The 20,637-nt window shown below is 39.4% G+C and overlaps 1 protein-coding gene across 2 annotated transcripts; it reads left to right on the plus strand.

Moving 5' to 3' along the window:
* Window positions 1-60: 60 nt before the first annotated feature.
* Window positions 61-12,664, plus strand: GOLT1B (golgi transport 1B). 2 transcript variants are annotated; one of them, XM_003202508.5, is made up of 5 exons: window positions 61-224; window positions 4,072-4,163; window positions 5,874-6,052; window positions 8,610-8,691; window positions 10,076-12,664. In XM_003202508.5, the coding sequence occupies exons 1-5, from the start codon at window positions 200-202 to the stop codon at window positions 10,112-10,114; spliced, it is 417 nt and encodes a 138-aa protein (XP_003202556.1). In that variant the 5' UTR covers window positions 61-199; the 3' UTR covers window positions 10,115-12,664. The 2 variants fall into 2 exon arrangements, with proteins under 2 accessions (XP_003202556.1, XP_085087547.1); XM_085231421.1 differs by lacking the exon at window positions 61-224 and adding an exon at window positions 320-582.
* The last annotated feature ends 7,973 nt before the right edge of the window (window positions 12,665-20,637 follow it).

The raw sequence follows: 20,637 nt of genomic DNA on the forward strand, positions 1-20,637 counted from the left end.
GCTCGTCGGAACGAAAGCGGAGGGGTGGAGCCACTCGAACAAGGCGGCTGCTAATTGGGAGCCGACCCGCCAATCGACGCTGTCCTTTCAGCCGGCGGCGAGGCGAAGGGGGCTGCGTGTTTCCGGAAGACGTGGCCGTTGTCGCCCTGCTCCTGCCGTTCGGTTCTTTCTCCTTTCCCGTTGTCGCCCCGCCGCCACCATGATCTCCCTCTCGGACACGCAGAGTGAGCGCCGCGCCCTCTCCCCATTGGCTCCCGGTGGGAGGGGAAAGCGGGTCTCCCGCGGCGGTGTGCCCGTCGGTAATCGCTGACGGGAGGGCTGGGTGAGCCCGGCGTAGGGCCGCACGTGACGGACCCAGCCGCGCCCTTTGTTGGGGCTTCCCGCTTTCGGAGTGTGGGCGAGGAGCGGGGCCGGGCGGTGCGGTGGGGTCGCTGGGGATGTCCGGCGCAGGTGGTGCGTGCCGGCGGTAGGGGTGTGCGGGCCGAGAGGGAGCTCAGCTGCTGCTGTCAGCATCGCCGTGCTTTGGGGGGTGCTATGGATGCGCTCGTACCTTGGAACAGCGGTACTGATGGGGCTCGTGAGGTAAAGCTGAAAGTGAGGGGGGTGTAAGCTTAGAATAGAGCTTCTCGGGGCCCGCCCAGCATCTTCAGGTGGGCGTTGGTCAACAGCGCTGCTGCTGCCGGCGTCTGCTTTGGATGTGAGGTGTTTCACGGTGGTGGTGTTGCTGCCTGGCTGTAATGGCAAGAAGAGAATGAAATGAAAGAGAATGAATGAAAGCTGACTGGTACGCAAAAGTGAGAATTGCAGATGTCTGTTATCCCGTATGCCTCCGTGTGGACGTTAATGGCTTTGAGTAAATACATGTCAGTGTCTTTACTGTTTCTTTTAACTTCGTTACTGAATGGAGTGTTTGCAGGTGACATAGAAGGACTTTTAAGGTGAGCAGCGGGCACTCAGTCTGAAGCGAATGAAGAACAGCTTGGATCTGACAGTAGTTTTGCTTTCCCTAACTAGGAATAGCTGGGATTAAAGATGCTGAAAGGGAAATTGAAAGAAATCAGAGGGCTTGTAGGCATTGAAACTGCAAAGAAAAGGAGAACGTCATTCTTTTATTCAAGTTAATGTATCATGTATGATACATTCTCAGTGTAGTTATCATAAAAGGAAATTAGTGTTGTAAAGTTGCTTGAAGGGGGACAAGTGTGAAAGCTGTAGGGAAAGGAAGTTTAACTTGATAGCAGAGCACTGAAAACACTGGTGAGCCAGCTGAGGCAAAGGATGTAAATGGGAAATAAAGCAGGTTAGCAACACACAAGGTTAATGACTTCCTGAGAAATTCAGGTGCTATGCTCTGCTACTGGAATGGATGTTAAATCGTAGGGCTAATTGTTAGGTGTATAATGTGTTAAAGCCTTGTGGGCTTTGCTTTTGCCCATTCCCCCGTTGTCCCATCCAAAGTATTCACTGGGAAAAAGAGATCTGTTCAGTGTTTGTACTTGTCTTAATTTCTTCTTGGGGCACTGAGCTAACTCCTGCTCCTCCTGACTCTGTTGGCTTTAACTCAGAGCTGAGAGTAGTATGTGCAGTGTGAAGCTTTTGAATTTCAGCATTTTTCTAAGATATTTCTTCAGATGTTTTGAAACTCACTTCTGTTTGGGAAAATACAGAATTGTAACGCAAAAAAAGTGCATCAACCTTTTTTCATCTGGACTGCAGTGCATACTTATTTTTATAAAAAAGATAGAGGATGTGTAGTTCTGTCCCTTAACTTTCATAACCAGTCTATCTTAAGACTTAGTATTTGCTAAGAGATTTTGATGCTTTGCTGCACTACTCACACGATTCATGAGGTTTCTGTAGGAACACTGAGAATGTGTTGATGCCTCCCCTCTGCAAGTTGTAGTTATTAAAGGATAACTATCACATGGCTGGGATGTGTACCTGCATTTCTAGACCTTGAAAAAGCTGTATTTGAGTGATATATAGGAAGGCTTTTATGGTATGGGAGAAAGCATTCTAACAATAGTTTATGCCCGTCATAAAACTTCCTAGCTTGTTGTTTGCCAAGACTACAAAAGGACAGGGCCAGATATACTTGACTTGGTGTTCTTTGGAGGAAAAAAAAAACAAAACTAACACAGTTCTGATGTGATTGGATTGGTAACATTTACTTGAAATGAGTCCAGAACTACTACCCTCTGTTGCTGTTATCTCATCTGCTTTCAGCAGTAACTTTGGGATGGTGAGAATGGTGGGCATTTTTTTTCCTGTGCTAACGAGAGAGTACGGTTGATTTCTAACGGGAAACTGAACCCGCTGTGGCAGTAAGTGGTTACAAATGTTTTTCAAGCGAATACATAAGTGTTAGAGCTGTAATTGTAGCAGCTGTTGGGAGTCAGCCTCTCTTTCTTGCTCGCACCCCACTTTGTGCTGTGTCTGAAGAAGGAATGAGTACTTGCTTCCCGTGGCAGCATATTCATATTATTGGCAGCTGGTAATTCCTTTGGAATCCTGCCTCTGAGTGTTTTCTTTCCAGAATACAGATTGTTTCTGCTCTTCTAAAGTAAAGAGCACTAGAAGAAAGGGCAGACTACAATTCCTACATTAGTTTCAGTCAGTTGATTCAGTGGAGGTGCAATTTGCAATTCATTGTTCGTTGCAGTTCATTGTAAGAAAGTACTGTAAATGTCTGCAGAGAGGTAATTGTCTGATAGTGGTTTTAATACAGAGCAGTTAAAATGCTCATAGTAAAGCTTGAATGTGGCAGACTTAATACCATGATTTAATACCATGTGGTCAGCAACCTTGCTGAAAGAAGAAGTTGGGGAATCTGGACGTTGCTGTAACAAATCTCTTTACTGTGAGCTGTTTGAGAATTTTTTGTTGTAAATTTAGCATCTGAAATCGACACTGTTATGCTCCTTCATTCCTGAGCTCTTCAAGCAATGTTAAATGATCTGTGTTGCAGGCAAAAGAGCAAATAAAATACATTTAGATATCTCTTCCAGATTTAGTTTGGCTAGCGGTATCAGCGAAGGGCTTTTTGTTTGTTAGGCCACACAAAAATACTGACATCTTCAAAGTATACTGGATTGCCAGCCTGCCTGTATAAATACTCTTAATGAATGCTGTTTTTGCTAGCTATGTGTTTGTCCTGTAGATTTCTAAATTCTCCAGTCACGATGGTGAGTGCATGGATAAACACCAAAGCTTTTACAGCTAAGATTGCTTCTGTTCCTGTTATTTCTTGTATTCAGTCTGTGTGAGAGTCACAGGAAGGCCATAGACGTTTAATTTTGAAGATGTGATGTGCTTCTGTGTATGTTCTTCAAAATACCTCAGAGACTATTGTCAAATGGTAGTTTTAATCATAGCCTGACATTTCCAGACAAACAAGTCTTCCATCCTGCCCTTGCCTATCCAATATTCCTTGAACGACCCTACTGACAGGCAGAGCTCAGAGATAGATACCATCTACGAGTTCTGTGAAAACTGACAGCTGGCAGGAGACCCAAGCTAATGTTTAACAGCCATCAGCATGTGTTACATGGAAGGAGCCTGCAGCATTAATCTGTGTTGTATTTAATCCGGAAGTTGGGAAAATGGGATTGCCATGCATGTAACGTGGAATGTGAGGTCTCAGGAGGACGAGGTACTTGCGTGTTTGCAAGAAGCATTATGGGATAAGAGTTGCAAATAGAAAACAAGGTTTTATTATCTGTTCCCAAAATAATCCTTGCTAGCAGTAAATCAAAATGGATGTTTGCCATATGTGTACATCCATACATGCTTTTGTTGCATTCAGTTTTAGTATATTGTTAAATTGATTCTTCTTATGATAAGCAGCTCCCAAACATCTCTCTTTCTGGTATTGAAATTACTGGTTTGTACAAATCTAGCTTTATTTGTATGATCAGGGAAATTTTTAAGTAGTCATGAAATAGTCTGTGAGCTTGCCTATGAATTTAAACTTTCTGTGTGTTGCATCTTCCAAGTTAGTATCAATTTCTAAGCATGAGTTTTTCCTGTTACCATGTTATGTAATATACTTAATTTTATTTCTCCTTGCAGAGATCGGAATGGGTTTAACAGGTTTTGGAGTGTTTTTCCTTTTCTTTGGAATGATACTCTTCTTTGACAAAGCTCTTCTTGCTATTGGAAACGTAAGTGTGTACCTTTTGGTCTTAAATTCTGCTCTGCTTAAAATGAAGTATATAATATATTAAAAATAAACTTAAAAAATGATATATTTTCAAATAGAAACTGGGTCGTAAAAGATACTGTGGTAACTTAGTATAAAGGAAGAGTTATGCGCAGTGATCTGACTGAATCATTTTCCCTGATTAACATTAGAGCAGCTCACATCAATCTTGATGTTGTATCTCCAGGTCAGGCCTGTGGTATGTTGGTCTGACAAGCAGCAGCTTGTCCTCCAGTTATGCTGATGCAAATAAGATTTCTAGATTAGCTATTATTACTCACACTTTCTTTTTATGGTCTTGTAAGGTAACTGTAAAAGCTAGGTGTCTATTTGGATAAGAATGCTGATGGTGTGCTTTGTGCACTCTGTTAAATGCAGTTTTGCTGTGCTTTATTAGGATGGAGAGAAGCATGAATTGCTGGTAATGGCTTAGGAGAGCAGATCACCACAACAGAAAGCTGAAATATCTTCAGTTTTTACCAAAATGAAGTTTTCGCTTAAGCGGGATAGAAAATAAATCCTAGGGCAGGTACTTAAAATAACAAAGTAAAATAACATTGTGTTTTCTAAATCTGATATTGCTGTGTCCCAGCTGTTCTCAGCTTTGCCAGCCAGCCAGAGAGCACAGCTTGATAGAGATTTGTGTCCTCTTTTGATAACCAAAAAGCTGTGATCAAAATGGACCAGTTTCATTCTGTGATAGCAGCATCAAATACTGAGGTTTGTTGGATGGAAACTCTATAAATGCTCTTTGAATTTGGGTGCGCACTGAAAGAGTAGAGAATAAAACAGTGCTTATATTGTCGTGTTTCTAAGATAAGGTAGAAATGCAAAATCCAGTTTGGGGAAAATAATGAGAATGTAGGTAGGAAGAGACAGTGAAAGGCAATGTGGTAACCAAGGATAATGCAAGAAAAGTTACTCTATCATTAGAGGTAAGTTTGATTATAAAAGAGAAGAGAAGGGGTAAAAGGTGATAAGTAGTTTCATATTTGTGGTTTGTGTGGTTTTTTTTTTGTTTTTTTTTTTTTTTTACATAACATGAACTTGAATTTCATCTGTTAGAGATTATATCTCAGATTTTACTCATAACTTTCCAGAAAACATGTTGCCCAGATGTATGCTTTCAGAATGAAGTAATGATCTGCTGCTAAAGGACACTCAAAACAGTTTTAGTTAGGCTGGGCTACTGTGATGATGGTCAGCCTACACTGGAACTAGTGGATAGTAGTAGCCTGTTACACAGACAAAATTAAGGAAGATAGCTCATAATGCCCTTCAGCTTTTTTCTTGTTTTGCCTTTGCAATCATCGGCACAAGCTATTGGAGATGACCATTATGGGGTGCTTCTGAGCACGTCTGTTCCCAGTTTTAGGAATCTTAGCTGTTAGTGGTACTAAACTTCAGTACTGACTGCAGGTAACGACTGTATTTATGTTACAGGAAAGACAGCTGTTGTCACCAGGTCTTCTGACATGATTATGCTTGTTAGAGACCACGAAGGTAGACTGTCACTAATCACTAACAAGTTCTCTCATTATTAATCTTGATATTAGAATGAGTTGTGCAAAAATGCAGTCTAATTTTATAGATTAATAATATGTGCTTGCATTCTAAACTTAGGAATGTATTTAGCTGTGTTCTTGATTTGGTTGGTTTTTGTCTCTTCTAGGTTTTATTTGTGGCTGGCTTGGCTTTTGTTATTGGTTTAGAAAGAACATTTAGATTCTTCTTCCAAAAACACAAAATGAAAGCAACGGGCTTTTTCCTGGGTGGTGTGCTCATAGTTCTGATTGGTTGGCCTTTAATAGGAATGATTCTTGAAATTTATGGGTTCTTCCTATTATTCAGGTAAGACTTGCTTCAAAATTGCTTTTTATATTGGTGTATTGAAGAGCACATGTACTTGCTTAGCGTACTGTATGGCAACTGGGAAAACATTCTTTGAGTGTTCACTTTTGATAGATTTTGTTTAAAGCTGTGGGGTTACATTTGCAAGAGGTGAAGAGGTTCCAGGACTCAAATTTGCTGATGTTGGCGAGGCAGATATCAAACTGACTTTTGGCAACATAGCTTGTATCTAATCAAATGACTGTACAGCTTTAAAATATTTGGGAGATCAAATTGTGCTACAAGTGCCAAGTTTTAAGTATTTCCATATAAAAGAAAACTAAAATGCCTGTGTTTTGTTGGTTGAGTTGTTGGTTGTTTGGCTTTTTTGGTGGAGAGTTTGTTCTTTGAATTAATAAATGAGACAAAATATGTGCTTACAAACATCTTAGCCTCACAACCTTGCTATTTGATTTCCATGGTAGCCTTGGTGAGGAGGTGGCTTCTGTGATGTGTTGCTATACTTGTGCCCTGTTTGCAGTGTATGAAATGCTAGTTCTGGTTACTGATGTCTGAAATGGCTTAAACATTTGTTTCTCCTCTATGTAGATGTTACATACTTAATAACATTACAACAGATATGTTGCATCTGTTACAACATGTCATTTAACTTATAATTAACGGTAAGGGTGAAAGAACCTGGGTTGTTGCAACATACCGTTTATTTCCATGGTGAAGTTCCATACTTCAGAAAACAAAGTAGAAAGTGTGTTCATAGAAGCAAGAAGGGAAGCTTTTGTTGGTTCCTGGACTTCTATTTTGAAGATAAAATTCCATCTAATGCTTATTTATTTAACATAAGGCCGACAGAATTGTTATCCCAAAGTCACTAGGACTACATCTTACCCTGAAAAGTGTCAACAACTGATAAATAATTCCAAATGAATTTTTAAACTTGTCTCTAAACAACTTTTTCTACTTCTTAATACTTGCTAAGATTTGTATCTCTTGTTACAGTGCTAGTTACTACTTCAAGCAAAGCTCTTTGTTTTGCTTCAGACTTGTCAATGTCAACTGTAATTATGTTTTTGGGAACTTTTTGTGGGCAGGTGCACTGTATTATACTTTATTCAGTCTCTTGATTTATTTTTTTAGACCACTAAAACAGTTCCACCAGAATTTTTGTGTGTAGACAGTTCTCTTGTATAGTTGGACTTCTTGTATGAAGTCATCTTTCATACTCTGTAGAAGAAATTGCAGAGACTCTGTTGTCCACAAAGCAAAGGTTTTTGTTACTGGTAGCCAGGAACGCTTAAACAGTTAATAATGATAGCAGAGATTTTTACTTAATATACGTTTTACTGCAGTGAGAGAGGTGCAGCTGTGATTTTACTCTGGATTATATCGAGAATGTCCTTCCCTTTATTTAGCGTACTGCCAGAAGTTTCCTATCAGAGCTTCAGTTCTTTGCCTTTACGCATTCAAATTGCATTCCCTGGAGACAGCTAGTACAGTACAGTCTCTTTTATCATAGTCTAAACTGCTCTCAGAGCCTTGTTCAGATCAAAGATATCCAAAGTTCTTGTTAAAGATGCTATCCTAACTATAATGACTATTTTGCATTCTTGGCTACACCAATTATGTCTGTCTGTTAAAAGTGGTTTGTGTGCCCTGCATCATGGTATGTAGGTTCAGTGTAATGATCTGGTCTTAAAAAAAAAAAAAAAAATAGTAAATAGATAGCCCACGGAGGAGGGAGGACTTACTGGTATTGATATGATCCAACAAATCGTTTTTACCAGCAAGAGGATGGTGAATAGTGAAATTCCTCTGGTCAGACATGACGGGTGGATTTAGATGCCAACCCTTATTCTGTGCTGAGAAGTGTATAGCTCAGCAAGAGAACTTAGAATGCCAGTACCAGCTGAATTGCTGCGGTTGACTTCAGACAGCTGAGATACTGTCACAGAAAATCCTTTTTCCTGCTGCAGGGACAAACTGGCAGTGCAGGGGCTAGACCATGCCAGCTATAAAAGGCAGCAACTCCTGGCTCGTTATTCGAATTTCTGACATTACATATATTTGTCAATTATGTGAGTGCACAAACATGTTGTGCTTAATTTTCATTAGTCGATTAAACATTGCTATACCTGGTTTCAAAGGGATTACCTAGAATTACCTTTCAAGTGTTTTTACATTGGATATAGGAAGATGAGTGATATTGCAAGAATGTATTTCCTATAAGGTTAAAAAATTTTTATCTCAATGTTTGTAATAATTTTGAGAAAGTAGATGGGAACATCAGTTCTATTGACTAAGTTGGATATTCATCCCTTAGTTAATTCTCTGAACAGCTGATTCTGAGGGTTGCCAACTATGAGGAAGATGTTTATCTCAATTTAAAATAATATTTTTTTGTTTGTTTTTTTTTTTTTTTTTCTTTGCTGAATGTCTGCTCATGTATTTGGTGAAGTAATTTTCAGTGAAGGAATTACAGGACTTGAATTTCCATTTCTTCAGAGAACATTAGAATAGTTTGTTTATAAAAACTAATACAATATTTTTATCTAACCTAAAGGGGGTTCTTTCCTGTGGTGATTGGCTTTATTAGAAGAGTTCCAGTCCTTGGTTCTCTCTTGAATTTACCTGGTATAAGCTCGGTAAGTGTTTGGCACTTAAAGTAAAATGTAAGGCTTTTGCTATTTTTCCTATTTCATTACTATTGCAGTAGCACAAATGCATTGGGAATAAATCAGATACAGCTTTTAGAACAATGAATTTGAGTGTATTACTGCATAGTTTTGCACTGTACAAATAACCCTCGTTCCCAGTGAGAGGCTTTCAAATGTGAAAGAACACCACCTTTGCAGAAGCTGCCCCTGCTTAAGCCTTGTAAAGGGGAAAGAGCCCTGGATTGTGAGTCAGGATTGTGACTATGAATACTGGTTCCTGCCTCACTGCTGGCCCTGGGTGACCACAGACAGGCAAACCATGCAACTGTTCTGTGCCTCTTCTCCTGCCTGTCAGATGAGAGAGGCATTTCTCCTCTGTGTGCAGTATCTGGATGTATCTAAGAAAAGTGGCCTGTAGTAACAAAGAGGTTTGCGCAGTGTTAATTTGCAGCTTGCATGGTGAATCCAGAAACTCTCATTATGCATAATCATTCATCAAGTACAACATTTACTCAGGCCTGCTGTAACGGATTGATTCTTGGCTATTTACTAAGCTTTGTACTTCTTCAAATGCAGTTTTCCATTTTCTTAACTAAGTAGCCAGGGATTTGAAGGCAGTAAACGGGTGCCAGAAAGATGGTAATCTAGGTAGGGTATTTTGGTCAACTGCTTTTACTGTGATAATTTCTGTATGTATTTTAACACAAATGTTTTAAATGTTTTAAACCTTGGTTTTGAAAGCTATAGTTTTAATAGCTACTGCTTAAAAATCAATAGGGGATGGTAACGAAGAGATGTATCAGTCTGTATTTTAAAAATTAGTTTTCAAGATCATCTGTTCCAATTGTACAGCTTAGGCCACGTTCTGGCTCATCGTTCATGATCAATTGAATGTTTTACTTGTCAATTGATCTTGTCTACTCACGTTTAATTTGATCATAATGGGGTTAAATCTTGTTTTAAAAAGATAATTGTTAATGTTTTATTCAAAGCCTACGTAGGCTCAGAAGAGAATCCACAGTAATGGTCAGTTGAAATATCTTACTTGGTCTTCTAATGCATGTGTGGCTGATACCGCATTGTTTTGTTTTAATCATTAAGCTAGCAGTGGTATCTGTATTCTTCTATTTCCTTTTTCATTCTCTTGCATCTTCGTGTTGCACTGTTAATGTCTTATATGAGAAAACATGTCATGTAGAAACACAGTTGCAATGCAAGATTTTTAATTTCACAAACTTAAATCATGAAACCGTGGTGAGTACTACTCTCATTTTCAGTCACATACCAACTGTGCAAACAGCAAGTTGCATTTGAGGCTAATTAAATTGTACATAAGTGTATTGTAGCTTAAAATTTCTTTTCTTTTTTACAGCTTGTAGATAAAGTTGGAGAAAGCAACAACATGGTATAATGACGAGAGGGCAGAAGACTGATTCTAAACTTATTGTATTATTTATAAAATCCTTTTGAAGAATACTCAGCACAAAGATTAAGTTGTGTACAAAGGAAAGGCTTGTAACATTCTTTACATAACAGTTTAAATTAAAATGTATAGTCGACAGTATACATTAGAAGCTTGGCAAGTATGCTTCTAGGAAAAGTAACTCCAGAGTTCAGGAAGTAAACTGAAGAGGTGAAAGTCATGGAATAACTCACATTACAACTGTTCAGGACTGTGTGTGTTGGTTTTGGAAAAGGTAATGAACCCTTCCGAATTTAAAGGTGCCTGTACTTTACCTCCTTATTGTGAAGGTGCAGTAGAGCAAACAGGCCTCCATTTTTAAGGTCACTCCAACTTATCCAACCTTCTTCTTGTTACCCTCAGAATGCAAAACAAACAAACAAAAAAAAAAAAAGCAGAGTACAGAGAACTTTTTGTGTAACAAGAGATGCGCCTTTGCATGAAAGTTGAGATGACTATTCATCTCTAAGTATATTATGACTAAAAAGGAAATCCTGCACACTTCTGTTGTATGCATTTCTGTAAATATGTGGTTGAAATAAAACATTACGGTAATGTTTCAAAGCCAAATGTAAGTTGATTGTATTTGCCTTCCATTTTGGAATGTGCAGAAGGTCAGTCTTCAGTAACTTCAGTCTTAAGTGTTGGTTCCGAACATGTAGAGTTCAACAGGGAACTCTAGAAACTGACTTACACTCCTTCCAGTTTGTTCTTCTTGAGTCCTGTTATGTCTGCATCCAGGTGGGAATGTAGCCCCTTCTCACTAACGAGAAAACTTCAAAATGTGTTTGGTTTTAAAAAAAAAAAAAAAAAAAAAAAATGCACTTGGTTACAGTGCTGACATGAATCTTGTGAAATGTATCTTATCAAAATAGGACCTTTCGTTTTTAAATGGTTTGAAGCTAAGGTTTCTTTGTTTATTCTGGAACTACAAGTTGACGTTTATTTTTTACAGTAATAAAATGAAAACTTAAAACTCTGTGTATGTGAGTCTCTGGGGAGCAAATTTAGTAAATGGGCTAATTAACAATCAAGTGCCAATCTCAATGTTGCATAACTTGTTCCTTGGGTTATCTTCAAACCTTCAAATAACTCAAAACCTGTATCTGTCATAACAACAACTTAGCTGTTGCCTGGAGTATATGTCCCCCACTAATGCAAAGGTCACATTTCTGCTTCTCTTGGAATGTTAAACGTTGTGTACTTTCAATAGTTACAGCTATAGATACCTAACAAAAAGTGATCATTAAGAAAACTGTATTTATGAAGGTTTTGGGGTTTTCTGTTTTAATGATCTTTTTCCCTTCAAATGTAATCCTGAAAGCTTACTGAAATGCAATGATAGTATTTCAACTAGCTGTGTAGTCTTAAAAGCCTAATGACTGATTTTATTATTATGCAGTTAAAATTGGTATTTTTTCAAAAAATCTTTTAAGAATTCTCAGATACTGTTTTGGAAGTTGCTACAAAGCTTCTTGTGTAAGGCATGAGTGTTTTCTCATTGCAACTGCATTAATGGCTGTGACCTAGTGTTTCTAACTCCTATATTTAATTAGTTTCCTTCTCAAACAGGCACCAAATGATTTACTGGGGGAAAAAAAATGCCATGACAGTTAGAGTGAACAGTATCTGAGAAGACACATCAGTGTTTTCTTGAATGTTTATATGAAAAAGTTGGCTATATTTGCCTGATAGCATGTGTTACATATGGACTAAATGTGACTTGTGGCTCCTACCTCAAGAGATGAACCAGTTTTAACTGTTCCTGCAGATCTGTTGTGTGTTAAATGACTAGAAATAACACTACAGCTGTTCAGCAAACTCATCATGTTTGCTTTGGTAGAGCAGTAGCCTGTACTGTGGGAATCAAGTGCTGTTTAAAGCAGTGTTCATCATTTACATTACAAGTCAGCTACCTGAAGATTTTTCTTGTCTTTTGAAAAGTAAGCTGATGGGACAGGTGGATTACACCACGTGACTGGAGCTCTAACTGAAAGCAAATAGCTTGGTAAGCTGAAGTTCTTTCATCGACAAGAAATCTGACATCTTTCAGTGGTAATGAATGCATTACTGTATATTATCTTCTAGCCCTCTGGAACTGAGATGTAGGCAGTTCATCTTGCTCCTGTTTAATTCTTTGTTTTAAATGAGAAGTCAATTTGTGTCAGTTTTGAACTGTTGTGAAATGCATCTGAGGGAACAAAAGGGTATGCTGAGTTTCACAGAGTCCTAATCCCTCAAGGTAATGTCTTTTACATGGTTTTGCCAAGATAAATGTGGGTGGCAGCAATGGTCTGAACTACTTAGCCTTAAATGTTTCTGTTGTTTAAAAAAAAAAAAAAAATCTCTAACAGAAACATATTTGGAACGTTTCCTCTTTTAAATGTAATTTATAATTGCTGCTTTAAAAAAAATTGTAAGGGTGGATTTCATTCTGAGCAAATGGATACTGTAAATATACTTGTCATATCTTGAATAAATGGGTACCTTTTTCTATAATCTGTCTTTGTGTCTCTTTACACCTGAATGCTGAGAAAGCGTTTTGACAAGTTTTCCTTTCCTAAGGTTAAGGAGAACGTGCTTTTCCGTCTTATGGTGATTTTACTTTCATAGTGAATAGTCTTTGATTAATCTTGAAAGTTTGTCTCTTATAAGAATAAGCATTCTTTTACATAAGCATCTGCCTCTTGCTTTTGTAGGCATCTTCCTGTACATAATAGGGTGCTGCTTGTTCCCAGGGGCAATCCACTGACAATGCGTAACTTCCAGGTGAATAGGACATTCTCAATTGCAGTGTATGATGCTTGCCATTGTTTTGTTGCTCGCTACTGTGTAATCCTGAGCACCTTGAACTTTAGTACTTTGGTCAAAATCTGTTTCTGAAGACAAGAGCTACAACTGCAGTAACAATCTCAGCTTGTTTTTCATGTTCTAGTTTCAAACATCACAACATGAAAATCACAATTAGGTTGGAAACTTTGCTAAACTACCATGTCCTCTTCGTGCAAGAAGAGAGGAAATAAGTGAAAGTTTAGGAGAAAAAAGACTTGTCTAGAACTTAGAGCAGGTTCTGATCCCTCTATTTCAAGGACACAAGTGTGATCTCTGTATCCCAGAGAGTGGCCTGATAAGCAGGCTTGTTATTCTGTAGTGATGTGCAAGCTTGCATCCCACTGCTGTGGATTTTCAGAGAAAGTAGAACATCAAAGCAGGAATTTAAATTTGTTGTTGAGGTGTGTTTGTTCTAAGTGCTAGGTAGTGCTCTAAAAACTTAGTTTGACTAAAGTTCTAGCCTTTCTAACCAACTTTGCCAAAGCTAGTGTATCCTAAGAAATCCAAGGAGTTAATGCTTCCTGGTTTAAAAAAGAAAAAAAAATTCTAAGTGCACCTAGTTGTATCTGTTAAACTGTGAGAGATATAATCTAAATCTGTGTATGGTTTATGGCCAGTTACTTTCAGGGAACTGTTGCCATTTATTAACCAAGAATACTTTGACATTGTTATTGCTCACAATATGGTACTGCTATTTTAAGAGACTGTCAGCAAAGTTATAAAAGACATCTCTGCAGCAGACATCACAAGGCAAGACTTTATTTGATTACTTTAAAGCAATCTCCTTGCCAAGTTTCAAGCTAATTTCAAGATATAGGCTATTCTAGCCGCCACCTTTCTGGTTTGCTTAATTACAAAGCTGAAAAAGTAAAGTTTGCTTCCCTATAATGACTGTAGGTTTCCCTGCAGTCCTTTTTGATATGTTGCTACCAGCCCTTGGTCTCCATCTCTCTGGCTGCTACGTCCTGGCTTCCTTTAGCTATTATTTCTACTCTTCATGTTACCATCATTAGCCCTGACAGCACCAGTGTGCCATTTCCAGTCTTTTTTTAATAAACAGTTTTGGCTTTTGTGGCCCCCTACTGTTCTCAGCTTTACCCCTGTAGTATTGGTCTTGGTACATTAAAGCATCTTTCAGAAAACTTGCAACTCGTGCTTATTCTAACAGGGATTCTGCAGCTACTGTAATCCCCATATTTTTAATATGCTAACACATCCTCCTCAACTATGTGATAATTTGCAGAAAAAAATGACAGGACTGATGCGGAGTAATTTAGCGTGAAACTCATGATGCCAAAGTCGGGATTTGTAAACAGATCTTGAGATATATCTCCAAGATGCATGCGCGTGATAGAGCCGTCATTAGCATCTAATTTACCTGCACGCCTGGAAGTCTGCTCGCTGAAAGCTGTGTACCTGCCACCCGGCAGCGGGGCCGCCAGGGGGAGCTGCGAGGAAGAGAAACGTCGGGGAGAGCTTCCCAGAAACCCATCTCGGAAATTTTTGGTCAGCTTGCAGTATTTCTGTGGAGCCTCTGTAAATTTTAATTTAGACTGGTGAACTGCCTTGTAGTTTTAAGGCACAAAATGAGTGTTGAACTTTTTACAGAGAGCCACTCACTGTGAAACGCGTGGAGCTGGCCTGTCTCTCAGCTGGCAGCGTTCAAAGCAGTCATGCTGAAATTCAAGGATGAATGAGGAGAGTCAGCATTCAGCTTGCGACAATGCAGTTGCCTGACCGTCTTCCTTTCTCCAGTCATTCAAAAGCTCTTCCACTAAAATCAGAAAAAGCAAGATTTACTGTTTATACTGTTTTAGTGTAGAAGACATTTTTGGTTTAAAAAAAAAAAAAAATGGCCCCCTCCTTCCATCCCATTATGTCTTTGAAAGTATACGTTGTTTTCCTCTTCAAACAGAATCACAGAATCACGGTGATTAGAAGGTATTTCTGGAGATTATCCAGTGCAAACCCCCTGCTAAAAAAGGTTCCCTACCATAGATTGCACAGGAAAGCGTCCAGGAAGATTTAGACTCTCCAGAGAAGATGACCTCACTACCTCTCTGGGCAGCCTGTTCCAGTGCTCTGTCATCCTCAAAGTAAAGCATTTCTTACTCATGCTCAGCTGAAACTTCTCCTGTTCCAGTTTGTGCCCGTTGCCCCTTGTTCTGTCACTGGCCACCACCAAGAACAGCCTGGCTCTATTCACCTGACTCCCATTAGAGTCCCATTAGATATTTGTAATCATTGATAAAATCCCCTTCTCTGTCTTCTTTAGTCTGAACAGCCCCAGGTCTCTCAGCCTTTCTTTGAATGGAGATGCTTCAAGCTCCTCATCATCTCCACTGGACTCTCCCCAGCAGTTTCCGTTTTTCTTGAACAGGGGAGCCCAAAACAGCATGCAGTACTTCAGACATGGCCTCAGCAGTACTGTAAAGGGGGATGATTACCTCCCTTGACCTGTTGGCCACACAAGCACACTACTGTTTCATATCACTGTTGTGTGCATGCATGAGGATGTGCACGTGTGTCTCCAGGGGACATATGTCATGCCTCGCTACAGGCTGAATTTGGAAACATGGGAGCTGCAGTTGCACCTATAGGTGTGGGACAGAGACATCCAGGTATCCAGGGGGAACCAATTCCAGCAGACAAGCAGCAGGAATCGAATCCCCAAGTTCTTGAGCTTATCAAAGGCAGCAGCATTATAATATCCCTTAATCCTGTCCCTCTAGTATCAGGAAATGCGGGAACTACTGAGTCTTCCAGTGACCTGGCTGGCTGACTTTTCTGTTTAACTATCTAGTGTATGTGAAAGATTATGCTAAAATTGCAGCCTCCTTTCTTTCCCAACCTCACAAAATAAAAAGACAATAGCTTCGTTTCCCTTCTTCCATTTCTTCCAGCAGGTTTGGCAGGGGAAAAAGCAGCTTATGGTACCTTATGAATTACATCAGGTAGGGGAAAGTGGGCTGACAGGGAATCATCTCCCTTCCCTGAAAAGGTGGAAGAGTGGATCAGTTTTGACAAATGCTCTGGAATCACTTGGTAAGGATGCATTCGGTGGAGCCAGCTGAGGCGGTTTCTTCTGTGTGCTGGGCCTCTGCCCTGCTGTACAGCTTGCAGCTGCTCCCACACCATGCTTTCAGGCTCCACTAACACCTAACCTCCACCAAAAAGTCTCCTTGAAGCCCTCAGTCCATCAGCATTGTGGATGTTTTCTCTCCTAAGGTGTGGAGGGTGCTGGCCCCAGCCAGCAAAGCTGCATGGCAGGCAGCAGCTGAGGCAGGGTGGTCAGAACTTCCAGAATAGGCAGGAAGAACCTTCAAGCCACCTTGGTCACAACTGGGAAGGCTGTGAGGAGAGGCAGAAGGTGAGCGGCTATAAAATGAGCTGGAATCAACATTGGGAACAAACTCTGTTCCTGATTAACTCTTGGGTTGTTTTTCTTGCCTCTTGGGATAGAAATAAGTGACAGGCTCACAAAGTGCTTATTGTGTAAAAATGCTGTTTTCCCAATGGGTGGGAATGAAGCAGCACGAGGCATTGTGTTTGTTCCCAATTTCCATTACCCTTGCACATAAAAACCTTTCCCCTTCAGCCTTTTTCTTGGTGTTCTCCTGGTTGTCAGGTGCTCTGTTACCATGTTCCCCTTCATCTTTTTTCATGGTATTTTTAGATGTTTCTTTCTCTGAATTGATTGTGCAATCTGTAGTCCTTTATTGTGATGCCAGCTTAAGCACTTTCCACCCTTCAGCACCTACAGCAATTACTTCCTCCTCCTACGCTTTTTATCAGGGATTTTTTAAACCCAGATCGCTCCAGTAATCCATTTTACACAACAAGCCCACACACAGTCAAGTTGGTGCATCTGAGGAGGTGGCAGAATGGCATGAGGATAGGCACGAGGAAGCAAGCACTGGGGAAAGGTGCTACTACAAATAGATCTTCTCTGCAGATTACGCTGAAACCTTACACCTCACTCAAGCACTTCTTCAGAGTGGTGGCATGAGCTTGTAACTGAGAGAGGCTCCTGCACCTCCATCTTCTCATTTCTGCAAAGAATCCTATTTGTTTCTTTTCCAAAATGGAGACCAGGACTTGGTACCACCAGTTTCTGTTTATTATTTCAGCTTCTCTCATTATTTGATTGTATGCCCAAGGTACTAAACTACCTATCCTCTGAAATACAAGGACTGCTCTGAAAGGAATGCCTCCTATTTTATTATGTTAGTCCATGATGTCAGAGGCAAACATTGCTGGTATGGCAATAGAAGTTGAACCTTCCCACCAATATCCCTTTGCATTTTGTTGCCGTGTAAAAGATGGCAGCAAAGAGGCAGTCTGACAGTATGGCATCTGACATGGAAGTGCATATGAACCAAAGGTGTGGCACTGAATTCCTCTGCATGCAAAAAATGGCACCCACTGACATTCCTTGACACTTACTTAACATTAATGGAGATCAAACAGTGGCTGTGAGCATAGTGAGGCAGTGGATGGAGCATTTCAGCGGTGGTGACAGAGTTGTGAAAGACAACACACATTCTGGATGGAAATGTGTAGTTGTCACACCACAAAATGAAGAGCTCTTGTTCATCAATGGCCAAAATGCCTATCTAATGGTGTTGATTATGAGGAAAAATAGCACCTTGTAGCTGAGAATCTGTTCAATCAAATAGTTTTATTGTGCACTTTGTATCTATTGTAGTGTCCACAGAAATAAATAGAAGGCATTACTTCTGGTGCAACCTACCTAATTAAACCAATAAAATTTTTTACTCTAATGTCTTGTATATATCCAAACATTCACACGTGCACACACACAAATTACAATTTGTGTAATACATGGTTGTTTCCTGGAAGTTTCCTACATGCTGGGAAACTTCTGCAGCACCAGCCTTATTTGCATCCAGAGGTTTGTCTTTCTCTCAGTTACTTCAGAATTTTAAGAGCTTTCCAGAGCCATACTTACAGTCCTGCAAGGCAGCTATACTGAAATTACGTCCTGCAGTTACTCGCTTAATTCTTAATGCATTTAGTTTTGTGACTGAAATCGGCCATAGATCTTTTCTGACACATATCTTTTAGATGGAAGATTATTTTGGGGGGGGAGGGGAGTAGTGAGAAGCAGCAGAAGGACTTTCCTGCAACTACAGAAACTAAGGAATTTTTATTAGAAAAGCTAAGCAGAAGAAAAGTATTTAGAAAGATCAAAATACATCATTCTGGTATTTTTGAAAGGGATGCATTTTGGCATTTGAATAGCTCTGGAACGCATTTCAAAAGAGCGTAATTTACAAAAAAAAACAAAAACAAAAAAACCTTCCAAAATTGAAGAAGTTCAAATTCAAATCGAAACAGTGATTTTGTCAAAATTACACCTTTTGATTGGATAATATTTTCCCCACACTTTACCATAAAAATGTTTAAAATCTTTTGTTCTCATTCCATTTCAAAAGGGAAAAAAAAAACAAACAACCAAACAAAAAAAAACCCGCAGAATCCCAGATTTTTGTTAAATGAAAAAACCACAATTTCTACCCACCTGCACCCTATCCTCTTTGGACAGACAAGGGTTATAAAAGAAAACTTTTGAGAATGTATCAGGCTATGGGTTTCTGCCTTCCATTCATTGTAGAAGTATGCAATTACATAAGCTGCCTCTTTCAGATTTCCCCATATGGTTTTTATAAAGCTTTTTCATTTTCCAGACAGTACTTCCTCATATTTCTGTGTCTAAAATGTGAGTTTATTCAGTTCTCATTTAAATAATGTGCATGAGTGAAACCCCTTTGGCCAACTGCAAAACAAAATCTACTCATGAACCCCAAGCAAACAGGAGGAATGCTGTGCTCATCTGTCCACTGACAAAATAATGGGATGTACTAATTGCAGGGTTTTGTGGCTGTTCTACGTACATCATCTGCCTGTAGGGACCCAAGTGTCATAGCTCATGTTCACCTTGTGGATGTCTCAAACTTGTGAAAACTCTTTGGAATGGAAGCATATAAATTACTGACTTCTCTATAGCTGTGAACAACTTACTCATTAAAACTTCTAAAGTTTAACAGCACTGTCATGCATTCACAGAATGCTTTGCATTAATGGAAAATCTAGCACAGAAATGCACAATGTCCTCAATCAGTGTTTGAGGGAAGCTGTGTAGCTTCTCAGTGTTTTGGCCACACTTTCCTGATTTTTATTTCAGTTCAGGGCCATCTCAACTATAAATAAAAATAACACTTTTTCATCATATAGTCTGAAGAATTTGATGTTTTGACTTTGCAGTAGCAAACATTGTCTGCAGCTCAGATAACATTTCTCCTTTCCCTTTATTTTCTGGAGGAACTGTAGAAGTTGTAATAAGGAATGGAAAAAGATGTTTGGGTAAATACGCATCGAAGAGCAAATTCAGTATGACTTGTGTAAAAGGAAGTCCTGCCTAGCTAGTCCAGGAATTTCTTTAAAGGATTCCATGAGCATGCAGACAGCAGAGGTCTCAGTGGTTGAATTTACAAAAGACTTGACAAGGATCCTCACCAAAGCCTTCTAGAAGATAAGCTCTCAGGAAAAGGATGCTTTAGTGGCTACCCTCGTTGACTGGTTAAAAGATGAGAAATAGATGAGAGGGTGCGATTGAGAAAATTATATGGAAATGGAGGCAAATAGAGTAGAGACAACATTTGCTGATGAGATTAAATCCTTCAGGATAATAGTCTTAAAGAATTCAACAAAACAAGACTTATTTGCAAAGAGATACAGAAGGACTTTCTGGAGTTGAGTACAGGTATGTCAAAATAGCAGGTAATTATGCCTGTAAATATCACAGAATCATATAATCCTTAGAGTTGCAAGGGACCTTTAAAGGTCATCTAGTCCAACTCCCCTGCAGTGAACAGGGACACCCACAGCTAGATCAGGTTGTCCAGGATCTGATCCAGCCTTGCCTTGAAAGTCTCCAGGGATGGGGCACCAACCGCATCCTTGGGCAACATGTTCCAGTGCCTCACTGCCCCCACTGTAAAAGACTTCTTCCTTGTATCCAAAGATATAAGGAAAGGATATAAGGATATAAAGGAAGTAAGGATATAAAAGGATGCACATAGCTAAAAAAAAAAAGGGAAAAAAAAAAAAAGCAAAAGCTAAATTTATAGAAACATTGATGGATTACGAATGACCTTGGATGACCATGGAATTATTTTTTATTATTTTTGTAAAAATATCAGTTCAGCTCAGTGCTCAGGAACAGTCAGATTAGGAAACAGAACATCATTAGGAAAATAAATAGAAAGGAAAACATGAAGAGGAAACCTGGTGACCTGCAATTTCAATTTGCATCTAGTTTATGTGCCCAACCTAAAGAATGATCAAATGCATGTAACTATTCTTATATTTAGACTAAAATGACTGGGACACTTCATCTGGAAAAAGAGATGATTAACAGTGGATTCAAGAGCAGTCTGTAAAATCACAAATGGCACAGAGGAAATGAGTATTTTCAGCTTTTTTTCTGTTGATAGTATTTCTCACAGTATCAGAACGGAGAACGGAATTTCTCATGTGAAGTTTTCCAGTGGGTAGTTGAAAACAAAGCAAAATGAGGTATTTTTTCCATAGAACAGAGGCAAGCTGTGAAACTC

The sequence above is a fragment of the Meleagris gallopavo genome, chromosome 1, assembly GCF_905368555.1.
Source record: "Meleagris gallopavo chromosome 1, MGAL_WU_HG_1.1, whole genome shotgun sequence".
Lineage (NCBI taxonomy): Eukaryota > Metazoa > Chordata > Aves > Galliformes > Phasianidae > Meleagris > Meleagris gallopavo.